An 18,561-nucleotide genomic window follows, 5' to 3' on the forward strand; every position below is an offset into this window, starting at 1 on the left:
GAGCCCAACACAGGGCTCGAACCCACAAACTGCAGGATCATGACCTGAGCTAGTCAGACCCTTAACCGACTGAGCCACCCAGGCGCCCAAGATGCAGGTGGTTTTTAAAAATGCTTTTAGGGGCGCCTGGGTGGCTCAGTCGGTTGGGCGTCCGACTTCGGCTCAGGTCACGATCTCACGGTTCGTGGGTTCGAGCCCCGCATCAGGCTCTGTGCTGACAGCTCAGCGCCTGGAGCCTGCTTCGGATTCTGTGTCTCCCTCTCTCTCTGACCCTCCCCCGTTCACGCTCTGTCTCTCTCTGTCTCAAAAATAAATAAACATTAAATAAATAAATAAATAAATAAATAAATAAATAAAAATGCTTTTAGTGTTGGGTGCCTGGGTGGCTCAGTTGGTTAAGGGTCTGACCACCTCAGGTCATGATCTCACAGTTCATGAGTTCGAGTCTCACATCAAGTGAGCTCTAGCCCTGCTTCGGGTGAGCCCCACTTCTCCCTCTTTCTCTCACTTTCCCTCTCTCTCTCTGACCCTCACTCACTTGCGTTCTCTCTGTCTCTCAAAAAAAATGCTTTTTAGTGTTTAGAGGTATAGAAAAGGAAACTGATATTTATTGCATTTCTTTTGCATCCCAGACATTTACCTTACTTACACCTTATCTCAAACTATGGATGGACTTTAGTTAGTTAGCTTTAGTTAGCCAAGCTTGAGGCATGGGCCACGTATAAGATTCAGGACTCTGGGTGTAGAATCTGAAAATACAACTTAAAGCAGCCTTCTACCTCAGCCCTAATCTCAGAATTTCTGTGTGCCATATTTTTAATATGCCATGAGGATTCTTGAGATATGGCTGCAGTTTTTTTTCTCAGAGCACCACATTGGTGCTTTGAAGAACTTAGGTCTTACCCCTTGCTGAGGTGTGTTATACCCTGTCCAGGGGCAACAGTTCTAGTTAAGACAAGGCAAAACGTGCCCAGAGCTTGGCTTGTTGTGGTATCTTATTTCAAACCCAAAACTCAGTAGGCAACCTGTCAAAAGAGAGTACCTGTGTTTTATTGAGCCCAAACCTCCACGGGGAGCACTGTCCAAAGCAGAGAGTAGCATCTCTGAGTTTATCCAGGGTGTCTGTGTTGCACAAAACAGAGTATGATTCACATACTGTACAGTGTGGCTGTCTCCCCTCTGTGATCATGTCATCCACACTATCCACGTACTCAGTGTGTGTTAGATGCTACAGATAGATTTTTCTTTAAATACACGTGTGTGTGTGTGTGTGTGTGTGTGTGTGTGTGTGTGTGTGTGTATACAAATTATGGTGCCTACCTTCAAGAATCTTACTTAGGGGAGAAAACAGGACAGACTGATGGGAGAAAGATACTGAGAAGCATTAACAAATCAACAGATCAGATTTGTAGATGTCATGAATTTGAGAGGGAACACATTCTCAGGTGACAAATGTAGGATCCAAATAAAACTTGATAGGTTACAATGAAAGAAGTAAATAACAAGATGAAATCAACTAGGAATAAAGGTAGAATCCTACCTTATCCAAAAAGTCAGCTGCACATAGCAAGTAGCACGCAGCACAATCGTAAGTAAACAGGTTTTTTTTTTATAGCATGGGGAGGCCTCAGTGAAGGAATGTTTAAAAGGGAACAGTGGAGAGCTTGCACTTAGTCGGGGGAGAGATTATTTAGCCATTTATGTGGAAACACTTTGGGGATTTGTTGATTAAAAAGCTCACAATGTGTCCTTAGTACAAGGTGGTGAACAAGAAAACCAGTACAGTTTTGGCCTCAATTCATAGGACGGAGGTATCCAGAATGGAACAAGGAGGAGATGTTCCGTCTGTTCTCAGCTGCCGGCTCACACGTGGGCACTCGCTCTCAGAGACACATTAGTCTCAGTGAAAGTCTTGGTGAAAGAATAAGCAGGATGTTGAGACAGTTGAAGTGAGGAGCAGTTGAAGGAAGTGGGGCTGTTCAGCCTAGGGAAGGTATAATACAATCGACTTCAAACCATCCGAGGCCAGTCAGGTAGAAGCAGAACTTGGGGGTTTTTATGTGGCCCCCGGGAACAGAATTAGAAGCACCAGGAGGCAAATTTGGGCTTAAAAGAGATAGACGTTTCTACCAATTAGAAAAGTCCAAAAATGGAATGGGCTCCCTGGTAGAAAATGAACCCCCTTGTAGAGTCAGAATAGTAACAGACCTCTCATACAGCGTGGTCAATACTGGAAGATAACAGGAAAAACAAAGAAATCCATTAAGTAGGTAACAATAAAAATTACTCCCACGTTTCTTAAGCATTTGATGGTTTTAAATCCACAGTCTTGAATCCTCCCCACTTGAAATATTCAGGAAAGGGTTGGATCACTGGGAGATGATATGGAGGAGGTTCCGGTTGTAGCAGCGTGGCTCTGAAAGGCGACTCTTCGTGGAAGCAGTACACATGCTGAGGGCTTCTAGTGAGGTCAGAGAAGGTGAATGAAGCGTTGGCCTAGGCTACAGGTGCTGAAGGGACCACCTGTGGACTTGGGAGAGTTAGCATAGGTTGCTGTGGAATCCCTCTCTAGTTGAAAGTTCTGTGAGGTCAAGGATGGCGTCTGCCTTGTTCTCCCTTATGTGCCCAAAATGTCTAACACATAGTAGAGCCTTAGGAAAAATTTGTGGGCAGTGGGCTGGCACATTGAGTAAGACTTCTTAAGAAAGACTTTGTATCAAACATAAAGGAAGACGAGGGAATGAACTGATTGAATAACAGCAAAGCCTCAGAGGTGCAAAAGGGAGCCAACAGCATGTGGGGGGATATCAAACAGGGTGGCCTGGGGCCTTGAATTGAGGATTAGGGAATAATAGCAAGAAGGGAGAGTGGTGATACACAGTGGGGAGGGGACGGTGGGTGGCAGAGGGCTCAGACAAGTCAGGGAAAGCGTTAAGAGAGATCGGGATTTCATCTAGTAGTGAGGCTGAGCCCGAGGGAATTAATTCTCCATCCTGACTTCCTGAGGACCCGTCACCTAAAAGGGATAAAGGAACGCTGTGCCAGGTCTCCTGGGGCTGTTTCTTCCTCCTCCTTGAGGGAAGAGGAATGAGGATTCTGCCACCCTGCGTGCTGCAGGTCATAAGGCCAGGGTGACGGATTTCTCTCTTAGGACAGAGGCAGAGAGTCTTCCATATACCTGATCTGAATGTGACCCGCCACCCACTGGAGCCACCGGGGACTTTGTTTTCTACTGAATCCTCAGGGCCTGGAACAGTGCCTAATGCACACAGTAGGCATTTAGAAAATATTTGTTGAATTGACTGTTGACTAAGTGTGTCGAGTGCTGCAGATATCTCAGAGAGGGTATTCTCCCCCACACACGTAAAATAAAACTAAGAACAAATTTGGTGAAGGAACCTGAACACAAACCTAAAGGGTGGTCTCCTGATCCTGGCCATCTGGAAGCAAATAAGAATGTAGCTCAGCGTAACTGGAGCCCAAGATAAGTGCTCCTAGCCCAGAACTAACTGGCAGTGTAGAAACAGACTGCATGCGGGTATTTGCAGACTGAGACAGGCATGAGGACTTTCATCCCCAGGGGCTGAGCTTGTAGCCTCCCCTGCTGGTTCAGTAAGTGAGGGCCCCAGCGCCTGTGTTCCAGGTTTCAGACCAGCTGAAGCCAGCCAGACCTGAAAGGCTTGTGTTGGCAGTGCCAGTATCCGCCCCTGACTCCTGCCGATGTGGGTGGCTGCTCTCAGAGCACTCTGCAGGGGAAGCGGATTGGACTGCAGCCCAAGCTACTGCTGCCTATAGTTTGCTCTCTGCAACGGGCTCATGTTGAGAATGCACCTTGCTCGTACAGCCGGAGCTCAGAGCTCTAGAAAAGAATAGTTTCTTTCCACGAGGGAACCGTTGGAGAAGAGCAAGCTGTACTTTACACAGGAAAATCCAGACTCCTCTCTCTGGCTTTGCTCAGAATTCCAAGCTCAGGAAATTCAGGTGGGTAGAAAATGCCACATTGGGGATTTTCTCATCATTTCTTTTGTATTGAGGAACCTGGAGCAAGGATCCAGCTGGGTCTCATTTAAGGAGGATAGTGCTAAAAAGACAAAGCCACCACACAACCCCAGTATGAAGTAGCTAGATGGACAAGGCAATCTTGATATTCAGTACAGGATTTTAGTTCTGTTGTGTGTGTTTATCCTAAAGCCCAGGTCCTTGAGGCCTCTCTAGAGTCCCACAGAATGCGTGTCTATGGTTAGGCCTAAGAATCTCTGTGGAGATTAGGAGGAGGGACAGCTAGAGAGAGGCCAGGCCTTGCTTCCACCAAGTGGCCTACCCAGCAGCCTGGATCCAGCACCTTAGTTCTGAGTAAGATATTCCAGCAGCCTCAACAGCCAGGTGAACATTCCAGAGGAGTGCCAGCCCCATGTTTCCTTCTTCATTACCTCTGAGTCTGGCTTCCACGCATGTCTGAGCAGAGTGAGGCAGCAAGGAAGAAGAAAAAAGAACAGCCATTCATTAATTGAGCACTTGGCCCGGGCATCTTGCTGAATGTTTGATAATGCATTATCTCTTTTAAACCTCAGAACAACTTGAGCAAACAGAGGCTCAGAGAGGCTAAGTAACTTGTCTGTAGACACACAGCTAGGAAGTCGTAGTTAAGACCAGTCTCTCAGGTCTCTCTGACTGTGAAGCCCAGGCTCTCGATCAACCCCGTTTATTGCCTCAACTTGCCTCTTTCCAGAATGGACCCATTGTTTCTACTGTACTTACCTTCTCAGTGCCAGGGTATGCTCCACAATTCTGTTCCCTCGACTCTCCCTCCAGGGTGAACATAATCTCCCTCCCAGTAGCCAGGTACCTGCACCTTTTGGAATATACAGTAAGACTATTAGGGTAGCCTCTTCCCTGTCCCTGAAGTCTTCTACCTAACCATTTTCCAGTTCCCACCCATCCCTCTCTAGGAGACTTCAGGGCAGTGCAGGGGTGCAAGTACACGCACGCGCGCGCGCGCGCACACACACACACACACACACACACACACACAGTAGAGGTGGGTGTGGCGAGCGGCTGCCATACCACTCTGAACAGGCATCTGCGTGTTGTCAGCTGATGGGTAGCGCCCCCCATTGCCTCCACTGTGAAAAAAACACAGCTGTTGGGACCAGACATGTGGAATGGGGTGACTGCTGTGGGCTGGTCGACGATGTTAACATCTCATTTTGTGATTCATTGACCTCTCAACTAACACAGACTAACCATATAGGACTAAGGAGTGCTGGGTCTGGACATTGGGATCGAAAGTGACTGCAGGAGAGGCCTGCATTTAGCTGCGTTGCATAGAAATGGGGCCCCGTTGCAGCAGGGATAGGGAAATGGTGAAGTGCTGAGTGATTCCCTTGACAGTGTGCCCAGGGGTTTTCAGGTTATGTGTCTAGCACAGGGACCTGTGCCTCTTCTCCCTCTGTCCCCTTTGTCATTCAGCACCTGCACAGGTTCTTCCTTTCTTTCCCCTCTGACCCGCCACCATCTCTCATAGTCCAGTACCAATTCACTCGGATTTCAGGTAGGCTGCGAATGTCTGTCTCCCCATCGTAAGCTACTCCCTGTGTCTTCAGAGTGAATGTGCGTCCTTATGGCCAGCTCCCTCCTGCCTCTGGAGTCCGCTCCCTGCCTGGAAACCCCTCCCTCTAGGAATGTGAATGAACCACTTCCTCTGTCCTCCCAGCTCCAGAGGATTCCCTGTGTCTGAACTTTCATTGGCAGGCCTCTTTGTAGGCTGACCCACCCTTGGCCACTACAGAATTGTCCTTCCCACCCTGTAGTCTCCTGTGAGGGTGAGTCGTGAATAACCAGAGGTTCCCAGTTTGTGAAAACACTTCAGTCTGACTTTAGCTTCTTGTAGCCAATCTGTAGGCTTGGCTTATTAAAGATGATAATTAACCCATTGCTAATTGACCTCAGAAGCCAGCCAAACAGCCTATATTCACCAGCCTTGGTGGTGGATTTGCAGGCTATTTTAAGCTTTCTTAATAATCTCCGCAAGACTTCACTTTCTGTCTGCATCTTATTTGCTCTAAGGACATTCTGTAAAATTAACAAGCTATAAAATTTGATTGAAGGTTTCAACAAATGTGAGAATAATTGGCTCCATTTAGAGAAACAAGAAAAACAACCTGTAAACTTCAGTTTGTAGAGGAAAACCCATGTGATTTTTTCTCTTTAACCAGAGGAGCAGTAGCAAGCAGGACTTTTTAAGACCAGAAAAAAATAGAGAACTGGCCGATAGTACAGGTTTAAATTCTGGTTCCCCCAAACCAAGAGTTCAGAAAAAAGAAACTACAAAATCAAACCAGCCCCTGTTGTGCTTGTGCCTTCCAAGAGGCCCGTTTGGAGATAACAGGGACCCCAATAAAGATGGAGTGAGTGCCTCATTCCCTAGAACTTGCATCCAGAGGCCTGGTTCTCAGAGCTCTCTTGGCTACACGGGCGCAGGGAAGGGAGGAGTGTTCTCCCTTCTCTGTGGCAGCTCTGAGGTGTTGAGTCTTGTAACTCAGAGGACATCAGTCAGTCTGTGGTACCTGGTGCTCAGTTCCTTTTCTCTGTCTGTCGCCCTCCCCCACAGTCCATAAGACAGATCTCTTTTTCTGTTCCTTCCAGGGCATCTCTGCCCAGGCCGGGCTTGTCTCCTGCCAAGTGGCTGTAGAACACTCCACTCCTTGCTTATCAACCCCACCTAAGGTACCCCAGACCAGTAGCTCGGTCTGCCTTCCCTCTTCTCTCTTGACCTAGAGGTTTCTTCCTGCTTTCCACAAGACCTAACTTTCCATATAGCTCCAAGCTCCACTTACCCCATGCATGCTCTCATTATACCTCTAAGGAACTGAGCCTGTGACAGGACAGACTCCTGTGTGGCCTTGCCACATCTTGCTTTCAGTCCTCCTTTCTGCTTGGCTCTTTGCGTGTGGACCTGATCCAGTGATAACCGGAGCCCTGAAGCTAGAGGTTTCAGTTCCCACTGGTGGGGCACGCTGCCTCAGATGGTTTTCAGGGGAACGGAAAGGGGCTTTCTCTGGGCGCCTTTCTTTTAGCTCTTCCCTGACCTAAAACCCCAGTTTTCTTTTCAAAGCTGACTAGAGTGATTTGTGTGAGACACTTTGTCCATCAGTGTTGGAGTTCCTGGTAATCTCCCACACAGTGAGTCTCCCTCCAGAAGGGCCAGAACTGCTACTGAGAAGGTGCTGGGTCCCAGGTTCCCTGGGGTAGTCCCTGGCCAGCAGCCCTTTTACTTACCTCTAGCCTGTTAACAGCCCATGACGGAGGCCTCCCCTGCCCAGCTCTGTCTCCTCTAGAGAATCTAGAGTTTGCCCAGAGCTGCAATGTACAGGCCGCTTACATTCTGTGTTTTTCATTGATATAGAACGGAAAAATGTACTCATGAACAGAGCTGTTGTGAGGATTATGTCATAGACTTCAGCTGGACTCCTTCCTCTCCAAGCAGGGAGCCCAGCTTTAACCCCTGTCCTACCAGGAAGTCCTTCTTGGCCAGCCAAAGAGCATCTTGGAATTGGCTCTTTATGGGTGGTTCGAAGGGCTTCTTCCATCACGGTGTCCCTTATTAACCACATTTAAACTTTTTCCCCAACTCAAGTGCTGGAGTCTTTGTCTGGGAGAATATTCCCATAAGCCTCTTGTAAACTACAGGACCAAGAGAACTGTGGTCCTCATTCTGCTGGGCTCATTCCTCTGGCCTTAAAGTGGAATGCTTTACCAGATAGGCCAGAAGGCTGGAGACAGAAGTTTCTCTATGCCCCTGGGCAAGCCCTAGACTTTCTCTCTCAGTTCCCCCATCTACTAAATAGCTAGAAGCCCATTTCTCACTCACTTTGGAAACCTAAGGAGACAGCACAACCTTGGCTGTCCTCCCTGCTAGTTGGATTGCAAAGGAGGGAGTTTGCAATTCCAAAAGGCTGGGTAGCTTGTCTCTCTGCAGACACCTAGAATTCTCTTTAGATCTTTTAGTGGCATCTCAGAGATCCCAGTGGATCGAAACCCTTTTGAGAATCAGCCAGGAGTGCCCTCGCCCTAGGGAAGGAACTAACTGGCCATAGCAGACAAAATCCCCAAAGAAACCTTGTTCCTTCTAAACATTAGAGGGACAATCAAAAAGGGGGGGCGGGGGGGGGGCGGACACGACATGCCTTTTTGCTTTTGTGTCCATGTGAATGACAATCTCCACTGATCCCCTAAGGATGTGCTGCAGGCAGACTCAGGATGTCTGCATCCTTGGGGCCCCCCTGCTGTGCCCTGGAAATCCCCATCTCAGGAGTCCCACGTCCATAATGTGCCCTTTCTCCCTCTTGGCCACTAATCACACTTTCTTCCTGAGCCTTTGAGCATGCCACCAAGCCCATGCTGTAAACAGCAGGAACTCTTCTCACTGCCTATCAGCGGGCACACACAGCCATGGACATGCTCTGCTCTTCTGGGCACATTTCTGCTGCATATTCAGCAAGAGTCCTGGCATACGTCTTACCATCCAGGTGATGCCAAGGACCATGGCAAGCTTTTCCTCTGTCTTCCTCTCACCCCTTAACCCCCACCTCCTCTCCATTCACTGGTAGCAGCCTCACACTGAAAAGGAAAGTCCTGGACCCATTACATAATTCTCCATAGTGCAAGCAGTAGCTGGGGCATAAGGTCAGAGGTCATAGTGGGGTCAGGTGGCTGACACACACTGTAACGACAAGGTGGTTAAAATTAGACCACAGAGAGGAAACTGGCAGTCTTGTGGAAATGCAGAAGTTTCCTCTGCAAGTGAGAGGCTGGGGATGCAGGGAGGCCACTGTGCGTGCTGCCTGCCAGGCCATTACTCACTGCAGCTCTGTTCTTTAATGCTTTTTAGCCCCTGCTTCTGTATTCCCTAGCCTTTCTCATGACATGTTTGAACAAACACACGCAGTGGAACCTGTGGCTACCTGCCCTGGCCCAAGTCCAGGACCTGGCACCCCAAGTTCAAGATGGCTGTCCTTTCCTAAGCTTTCGCTGGGTAGCTGAGCACCTGTTAAGTCAGCTTCTCAGGTGGAGGTGGTCGAGACTTAGCCTGAGATTCAGGCCTATAAAGCTACCAGGGCCATTGGTGAGGGTGAGCAGGGGGCACTCATAGGGAGAATAGCAGGTTTGGCTGGGAGAGGCAGCAAAGGATAGAGTCACAGAGTTGGAGTCACAGCTGACTGGTGCGTGCTGCACTTGCCCTGGCCAGCCAGCTGGCACAGTAGCGCTCAGCTCCACAGTGTCCTGGAAGACTTGGATCACACCTGCCTCATGTTCCCCTGCGCCCGTCGGTCCTTACTGCGAGCCTCCTGTGCGCCCCACTTGCCCTTAGCACCCCCTGGTAGAGAAGCACAAAAAGTGCAAGATGTATCCCTTTGCTACCAGTGGGGTTATTGTCCAGGTGAGGGGCATATGCACCTGTAAAACAAGGAGCAAACAACCAAAGCCAGTCTCCAAGTTTGTACTTTACTATGTGATACAGACGTAGAGGTCCCTTTCGTGGTCTGGAATGGGAAAGCACGGTGGAGGGCACTCTCCAGGGGCTAAGGTTAGTGCTGATGAGGCAGTGATGGCCTTCACCAGTTTCCAAGCTCCAGATCAAGCAGGGCTCCTCCTCTTCCTTGGTACGTGCCCTGCCAGTAAGGAGGAAAGGACCCCAGAGGCCAGAGATGAAGAGCAGGGCATGCGAGGGTGCCAGCAATGCAGACGGGTTTACAGGTGAGGACACACCTGTGTGGTCTCACAGGAGAAGGACCCCAGACAGAGTGACTACGGAAACTTCCTCTGAGACACTTACAAATTTGACGATTGCTCAAGATATTGAATTTCATTTCAGCTAAATCAGCCCCAGTTTCTCTGACAGCACTGGCTTATGTGCTGATGTGGCCACATGGGAGCAGGATGGCGTGGACCCCTGGAGGAGCAGAGCTTTGGTGAAACACCCCCTACCTGCTTTGCCTGTCTCCCTTCTCCTGACAACAATTTCCTGCCTGGCCCCAGTCTCTTGAGCACGAGAAGCTCTTAGGTGGAGCAGGAACCTGTCAGGGGAAGCCTGAAGTGATCTAGCTGAAATGAAACAGCCAAGAAAGCCCTCATCATTCATTTTGCACTCAGGCTAGAAGGGCTCCTCTTGGGAACCGAGAGAGAGGGGAGCCGGGAGGAGAATGGAGTGGCCGTGAGGGTACCAGGAAGCTGTATTCTGTGAAAGCCAGTGTTCTGTGCTCCCTCCTTCCTTCTATCAATTAAATGCTAAACTTAGAAGAATCTAGTGTATTCTTTTTTTATATCAGGACCTCAGTAGAAGAAAGGCAAAGCCCAGAGGGCCTTGATCGTGGGGTTGTCTGCTCCCCCAGAGATGACCTAGGAGAGGTAGTGGTGCTCTCTTCCTCCAGAGGACCTTGACCTCAACCCCCTTGCCCTGGCCCTCCTTCACAGTCTCACACACACTCAAACTCCCGCTCGTTCACCCCACAGCCTTGTCGGGTAACTTTGACACACTTGTCACGTGCCCCTCTGCCAGCAAACAGTGCCTGTCATCTTCATCTTCCCTTTCAGAAAATGCTGTTTTGCTTCTCTCCCTCTCGCCCTGTAGGTTATTGCAGCCGACTGCAAAAGGGTCACAGTGCTGAAGTATTTTCTGGAAGCCCTTTGTGGACAAGAAGAGCCTCTGCTGGCATTCAAGGGTGGAAAATATGTGTCAGTGGCACCCGTCCCAGACACCATGGGAAAGGAAATGGGAAGCCAAGAGGGAAAACAACTGGAAGATGAGGTACTATGCGGGGAGAGCCCGCTGTGGCAGAGGGAAGGCTCCCCTCCCCGCCCCCAACCCTGCTCTGCCCATGGCTGCTGCTCTTACCCTGGTTATTTATAACCGCTCACAGCAGTATGGATGTGGACGTGACCAGCCAACTTCTCAAGAGTGCACTCTGCTGGTGCCCCTTCCTGCCAGTCCCACCCCAGTGTCTCCATCTCACTCTGCTACGAGTTCCAGATGCTTCTTTTTAATGTTGCATTGGAGGAGAAGGGAGGGAAAGAAAGAGTTTAATAATGTGCAGCTCGGGAGGCTTAGGAAAGGGAGTTGGGGGTGGGGGGTGTTAGGGTTCAGGCTGAGGATCAAGTTTATAGATGTGTGGAGCTCAGCGCAGCACAGGCCTGAACTCCAGCCTCCAGCACACGTACAGGAAGAGCTGACATTGCTGGCCCCGTGTGGAAAATCACCCCCTCCCCCGGCCTACTCTCCCTCCCTCGCTCACTCCCTCCCTCCCTCCCTCCTGCACATCCTGATGTGATTAAGGAATTCTCCTCTTGTTTGTTTGCCCTTGGTTGTTCCTGTAGCCCTTGCTTCACTCCAGACCATGTGTATATGTGTGTGTGTATGCGCGTGCGCACGAGACCGTGTACACACCCCTGCTAAGCCCCACCACCGGTTGCCCTCCTGTCCACGTATGTGTCTTCTTGAGGGGGATTGTTGTCACAGGTCTGTGTGTGCTGGGTTTGTGTGTTAGTTGAAACAGAACTCTGCCGCCGGCTGCCCTGCTGGCTGTGGGTTCTGAGTAAATGTGAGTGTGTGGTGATGCCGGCACATGCATGCGTTTCCTATCGCTGCCAGCTGCCCTGCTGTCTGTCTGGGTGTGGGTAGCTCTGTCTGGGTGTATACACACACACAGCTCACTTATGCCTGAAGGTTGACTCTCCTTTTTTCCTCTGCAGCGTTAAAGACAGAGGAGACTTAGGTGGGAAGGAACGTGGGACTTCAAGAAGGGACGGAAGTGATTGTAGCCAGAGGCCAGGTCACCCGTAGGCCAACACAGTCATTTGGCCCACAGCAGTCTCAAGCGCCTGGTGGAGCAGGGTGGGGTGCAGGGATGAAATCAGCAACAGGCCAGGGAAGCCAGATGTCAGCTGGAAGCTGTCGTTTGTGATCTGAAGCAGTGATAGAGTGGCCACCTTTGGTTCAGAGTCTTCAGAGCAGCAGAGTCTTGGACTGGCTTCATTAGAATAGCTGGAGAACCCCACCCCACCCCTGATGACACAGGGCTCAGCTTCCAGGACAGAGGTGGTTCCAGGGATAAAGCTGAGCCCATGATTCCAGACTCCAGATGAAACCTGGGCAGGGAATAACGGGAAAGAATGAGCTGTCAGTATGGGAGGAGGCGGTGGGTTGCTAAAGCCATCGGGGTGTCCAGGCTTGAGGTGGGACGGAGCATGCCACCCAAGCCCTGGGTGCTGTGCAGGGAAGCATGGGTGGGGCAGCGCCTCAGCCAGCTGTCTCACCCACACTTCAAGGCTGAGGCAGACAGTGGAAAGTAAGCAAGGCCAGCATCCAGGACTGCTGTGAGAGATGTCCTCTGGCTGGTGGAGCCCACAGTACCAAATCCGGTACCAAATCTCACCTCAAGTGAGGCCCGGAGAGAAGGGCACAATGTAAATGCCAAGGGGGGGGCCTCCTCCACTCTTAGGAGGATCAGACCAGCTCTCCAGGCCCAGAGTTTGGCTGTGCCACTCTCTCTCTCCTTCTGAGGCTTATTGACCAAACAAAGGTTATGACCCACACCATGCTGCCCACTTCTTCCTTTTCCCACGAGCCTCCTGGGTTCCTTTATGTTAGTGGCCCCTGGGAAACCCTGCTTACCCTGGTCTTTGTAATTTCATAACCCCACACTTCCTCGTTTGCTGTGAGAGCTGAGTGAACCTCAGACAAGCCTCACTGACCCCCTTTTGACCTCAGTCAAGCTTACTCCAAGCCCCGTGATAACCCTGTGGATCTCTGATCAGAGCAGGCAGAGGCAGTGTTCCCCCAACAGGTTAGTTAGCCATCCTGTCCCACTGACTCTGGTCCAGGTTAACCTCACGAACAAGGAAGCAAATGTGTAGACCGAGTCTTCCTCCTCATGGCCTGGGCCTCCCAGAAATGAATAGTCTGTGGGTCGTCAGATGCATGGTGACTGTGGACAGCGTCCCAGGCCCCTGAGACTTCTTGGATAGTGACAGTTCTAACCCCATCCTGAGACCCCCGTCTCTCCCTAAACTGAAAGATTGGATCACTGAAGCTGGTTGGGGGAGGAAGAAGGAGACGGTGATTCTTTGTTTCCTCAGGCATCATTCTTCATGAGCAGAAGAGAGTCCCATTCCTTAGAGATGCTACCAAAACTGTCTTCCTACCCCTAGATTTTGCTCCCAAGACAAAAGCATCACCTATGCACCCACACACTATACCAACCACTTTCAGCCCAAAGAATCCTTCAGAATATCATCTTGAGATGGACAGTTAGAGGAGAGAGCAAGACTCTAATGAACAGGTCCCGGGTGGGCTTAGTGGAAGCCTGAGCCATTCAGGGCTGGTCTGGCCTTACTGTCTAGATTCAAGACCCCAGCCTTGTTGGTAAGAGCACATACTTTGGAGTCAGTCCCACTGGAATTTGAATCCCTGATCTACCACTTATTACCTTTGACCTTGAGCAAACTGTTTAACTCTCTAAACCTCAGTGTACTCATTTATAAAGTAGGGATGATAGTGACACCTATTTCACAGACCATCATGAGTATTAAATGAGTTGATACATGAAAAACACTTAGCCTAGTTATCTGACCAACAATAAGCATTCAGTAAATGGTAGCTGTTATTGTCATAATCATTGTCATTATTATCATCATCTAGTTAGAAACACAGGAATCTTCTCCTACTAAATCACTCCGTGTTACCCATGCTAATGCTGTCCCTCAGAGGACACTGTCTTGGGCAGCTGCATGTTCTCTGCTGACCAAGGTCAGAAGTGAGAGAGTGAGGAATGGAGCCTGGGACCACCCGGGGAGTGGGGGCTTCTGAGAGCTGAGGCTGCAGGCGGGGAGGAGCCATCCCTGGGGAAGGCTCCACCAGCCTGGCAGGAGGCTCCTGAAGCTAGCCAGCCATCTCCTAGCCTGCCCAGACCCAAGGGGGCAGCCGAGCAAGGTCATGTCATGTGAATTCCTGTAATGGGGCTCAGCAGCCCCCACACCGCCAGGCTGTGGTCTTAAAAAGAAACCAGGGCAAGGTCTGCTGAGCTACAGCATCTGCTCCCTGAAGCTATCTCGGGGGCAGGGGAGCTTCCACACCTAACTCACAGCTCTTGGCCAGAATTGATTCCTATCAGATCATTAGCAGGAATTAGGTCTAAATTGAGTGGTTCAGCTTTCTCTGTTGTTTTCCCCTTTGGTGATTTCAAAAGGAAAATATGTTCTAAGCAAGACTTGGTGAGTGTGTGCAAAGGAGAATGGAGAGCTGTGTGTATAAGCATGGAAGTATATGTGTGTGTGAGTCACTTCTCCTGTGGACATATGACTCTCCAAGAGGAAAGAGCCTGGAGTGCAAAAGGGAGCAGTTGCTGTAGGGCAAGGTGGCAGCTTCTGTCGACTCCCTCTCTGCCTGAGTTGAAGGAAGCACACACCTTGGGGTCCTTTGTAAGGAAAGGCCATTCTTTCCATGGAGTTGGGAGTGCTAGGAGGACAGAAGGGTGGGGCTGGGAAGGGCCATGGGCTCACAGTCTCCTCTCTCCCCTGGTCTGCTCCACCACCCAAAGGAGGAGGACGTGGTGATTGAAGACTTTGAGGAAGATTCAGAGGCCGAAGGCAGCGGGGGTGAGGATGACATCAGGGAACTTCGGGCCAAGAAGCTGGCTTTGGCCAGGAAGATAGCTGAGCAGCAGCGTCGCCAAGAAAAGATCCAGGTGGGGCCTGCCTGGGGAGGGTGGTTCCCATCAGGGTGGTGGCTGTGTAGGGCATGGGGTGGGGGGGGGGGTGGGGAGTGTGAGTCACAAGTAGGGATAAGAAGGACCCTCTCAGGAAGAGACGGTCTTGCAGTATCCTTACTGGTCCCACCCATTTTCTTTCTCCATCACCAAATTCTGGTAGCATTTTTGGTGCCTGGAGTCTCCCTTCTCGTGGACTCCAAGGCAGAAGCAGGTTCTTCTCAGAGAATCTGCTGAAAGCTTCTTCTCCAGTGATGATCTGTGAATACACACCTACACATATACAATCTTCCACACAATTTCAGGGTTTCAGAGTCCCCTTAAACCTTATCCAGGCACTCCTGGAGAGGTCATAGGTGCTCTGTTGAGAACACCACTTCTCAGGGAAGAGAATGTCATAGCCACAGTCTGCTTATCTGGATTCCGAGTGTAATGACTGAGCCCCTCTGGACAGGACACACTAAACCCTCCTGGAGAGAAACTACTTCATCTCCACACGCAGTTCCTCCACCACCAGCTCAGCTGTGGACCCGTACCTGCACTTGCGGCAAGTTTTTCTCTATGGCTCTCCCAAGTCTGTCCTTTTACACTGTATAAGCTCACTTCCTCTTATCTGGGGCTCAGGGCAGACAGCGAAGAGCCAGTCATGTTCCTCCCTTTAAAGACTTTAAAGACCGTAAGCATGGGGAAGCATCGGGCCTCTTTAGGAATGTCTTGTTTCCAGTCCTCGCTTCAGCCGCCCCTTGCCTTTGCCACAGGGCTTAATGTTCTGTGGTCAGGCAGACCTGATCACATTCTTGGGCTCCACCACTTACTGGTTTTGTGACTTCGGGGACATTAACTTCTCAGAGCCCGTTTCCCCATCTGTAAGATGGAAGTGGTACTAGCGCCTGCCTCCTAGAATTGCCGTGAGGCCTACAGGAACCAGTGCGTGTAAAGCACGTAACACAATGAATGGCACACGGTGTGTGCTCCGTAAGTGGTCACTGTGGCCTGATACTTGTCTAAACACCGAGCAGAACTCTGCCCCGGGAAGGGGAATGAATACCATTTGGGATCTGTTGCTCTTGAGGTATTCATGTCCCTTGGCTGGTTGGAATCAAGTGTGTGGTACCTCCTACCAGGTCACTGTCATGGTGTGGCTGCCTCCTCAGCCCTTCTAGGGTCTGTGTGTAACCCTCTGTTGTGGCCTGCAAGGCAGCTTCATCCTCAGGCTGTCTTTCTTCCTGTCCTGTGGTTATTTTCTTCCTCAGCATCAGTCTTTCCAAAGGTTCTGTCTATACTTGCTGCCTCCATGTCCTGACCCTCAACCCAGCAGTTATGGAAACTGTGGTGTCAGAAGTCACCAAGTACCTGTCTTCATCGAGTCTCGATCCCCGTCATACTTGACGTCCCTGTAGCTTTAGGCCCTGAAGCCCCCTTCCTGCAGCCGCCAGTCAAGCACAAGCAAGCCCTCTGTTGGCCACACCTCCCTCCTAGGCTTCCTCACCACCATTCTCTTCTTGGCCTCCTCCTTCCTGTCACTTCTTAGTCTCAGTGTGCAGAGTTGGCACTCAGCAGATATTTGTTCGGTGACTTAATAGACAGTAGCAACTAGACAATCCTCTTAAATTCCTCACTGGCTTTTAACCCCTTCTGCTCATTTATTCCCTTCTCTCCTGTCTGTTCCCATTGCCACAGCTGCTGCTCTAGGCCATGTACTGACTTGGATTAGAGCAGTCAGAGCCCACGCATTGCACAACTCCAGGGGGTGCTGTTTACTCAGTAGTCTGCGAACGTGCCGTCCGCACACCAGGATCCTCGCTGCCTCCAGGGCACCTCACGTGTGGTCATCCTTCTCTTCCCAAAAGAACTGCTCCCCTGCTCAGAAATCATCTGTGCCTCTGCTTCACTAGTAAAATCTAATTCCTTACTATGGCATTTAAGGTTTTCTTGTCTGTTCCCAATGTTTTCTCAGCCTCTTCTCCTCTCGCCCGTGAGCCTTACGAGCTGTGTGGCATTGGGCAAATTATTTAACTTCTCTAAAACTGTTTCCTCATCTATGAAACGAAAGTGGTAACAGCACCTACCTCAGAATGACAGTGCGTGTAAAGTGCCTGTCCAGACACTAGTGCCCTTCTGCCCGGACCACAACACTAACCGTCCTCTCCTCTCACTGTCCCCTGACGTGCTCTACCCTGTCCCACTCTCGGGTCTCAGTCCATGCTGTTCCCTCAGACCAGAATACCCTTTTCCTGCTCCACATTTCCTATTACCTGTTGAAACTCTAGTCTTCCTTCAGTCCTCAGATGAAACTTCATCTCCCCAGTGAAGCCTTCCCTGATACCCCTCAGGAGGAATTCATCCCTCTCTGCTCAGTGTTCCTGTGGCACTGATTTATGCTTCATTTCTGAAACTTGTATCATGTCTCGTATTACAGTTATTTTTGGACGTGTTCCCCACCCACCCCACCCCCACTGTTGTACTGTGAACTCCTTAGAAGCAAGTACCATGTCTCCATCTCAGTGTGTAATAAGTGGTAGTGGAGCATCTGCTAGGCTAGGGGTCGGGGGACACAGGACCAAACCAAAGAAGTCCCGCCCCAGAAGGTGCAGGGTGTACAGTGAATGGAGGAGCCAGTGATTTGAGGCGTCAGCGTGTACTGTGGCCAAAGGGAAGTACAGGATGCTGTGGGAGCACATGCCATGGGGACATGGCCTCGTCAAGAGCGCCTTGCTCAGCTTGGCCTCTCCAGCAACAGGCAGTGCATTGCAAACCGGAGGTCTTGTATGAATCTTGCTTGATGTCTGGTGCCTGGGGCTGCCCCTGCTCGGGAACTTTGTTCCCCCGTCACCTCCTTCAGAGCAGGCTGCTCGGGCCTGGGCACCACAGGCCTGCTATGGGCCAGCTGGGGTTTGGGTTGCTGTGGCCCCTTTAAGAACAGGCCCCACATGCACCACTGCTGGCGGCCCTGCCTCCTGTCAGCCTTCTTCCTCCAGCCTCACAGCCACAGGAGGATTTCTCAGCAGAGGAAAAATTCCCCCCTTCCTTCCCCCCCCTTTTAATGCCCGGGGCCCTTCACTTCCATAATTCTTCATTTTCCAGCCTTGAACGTAAGCCAGACACATCTGTCTGGCCATATGCGTGAACCCTGGAGTCTGTGCCGAGGTGGCTGTAAAACAGGGCTGGTGAAGGCCCTTCTGGGAGAGCACACACATGTGTGTGCCCTCGGGCCATTGGCTCCCAGCCCAGAACCACGGGGCTGCAGCACTCCAAACCCATGTTAACCTTTTCTTATTTTTCCTCTTTTTGTTTAATTTAAGGGGGGAAAATCCCAAGGAAAAGGTATAAATTGTCCTGGGAGTGGGGGAGAGGCTCCTAGCTGGAGAGGCCATTATTGTTGGCAGGTACCTGGGTCACACTAATACAATAAGGAAGAGAGGAGCATCGGGTGAATTAAGATTGGAGAGATGGGCTGTAAATTACACTGCTCTGAACTCCATCAGTCTCCAGGGGTGTTAACTGAGAGGTGTAAGGCAAGTCCCCAGCTCCCGGCGCCTTTTACAGATGCAGCAAAACAGGAACCACACATGTTTGGGGAAGGGGATATGAAGATGGAGTTGAAAAAAATCCTCCTGGCCCCCATGATGGCTATAAAGTCCAACTGAGATCTGGGGCTGTAGCCACACCCCCACTTCCCTTCTCCCACCTAGACCCCTGGGCCCAAGCTCATCTGTGGGATGGGGGAGGTGAGGCCTAGCCTCCCTCCGCAGCCTGTCCCTCCCCTCTTCCGGCCTTGCACAGAGGCTGGTAAGTGGGG

At 50.7% G+C, this 18,561-nt stretch overlaps 1 protein-coding gene across 9 annotated transcripts in view; it reads left to right on the forward strand.

Annotated features, from left to right (window-relative positions):
• SMG6 (SMG6 nonsense mediated mRNA decay factor) overlaps positions 1-18,561 on the forward strand; it is a 227,439-nt gene that overhangs the window by 194,127 nt on the left and 14,751 nt on the right. For 8 of the 9 annotated variants that reach the window (XM_042914577.1, XM_042914575.1, XM_042914576.1 and 5 more), the window contains 2 exons: positions 10,631-10,807; positions 14,595-14,741. In XM_042914577.1, the coding sequence (XP_042770511.1) occupies positions 10,631-10,807; positions 14,595-14,741 (324 nt within the window). Of the gene's footprint in view, positions 1-6,645; positions 6,793-10,630; positions 10,808-14,594; positions 14,742-18,561 lie in introns of those variants that run through there. The other variant, XM_042914578.1, reaches the window with a different exon arrangement.

Source organism: Panthera leo, chromosome E1, assembly GCF_018350215.1.
Source record: "Panthera leo isolate Ple1 chromosome E1, P.leo_Ple1_pat1.1, whole genome shotgun sequence".
In the NCBI taxonomy this organism is placed as follows: domain Eukaryota; kingdom Metazoa; phylum Chordata; class Mammalia; order Carnivora; family Felidae; genus Panthera; species Panthera leo.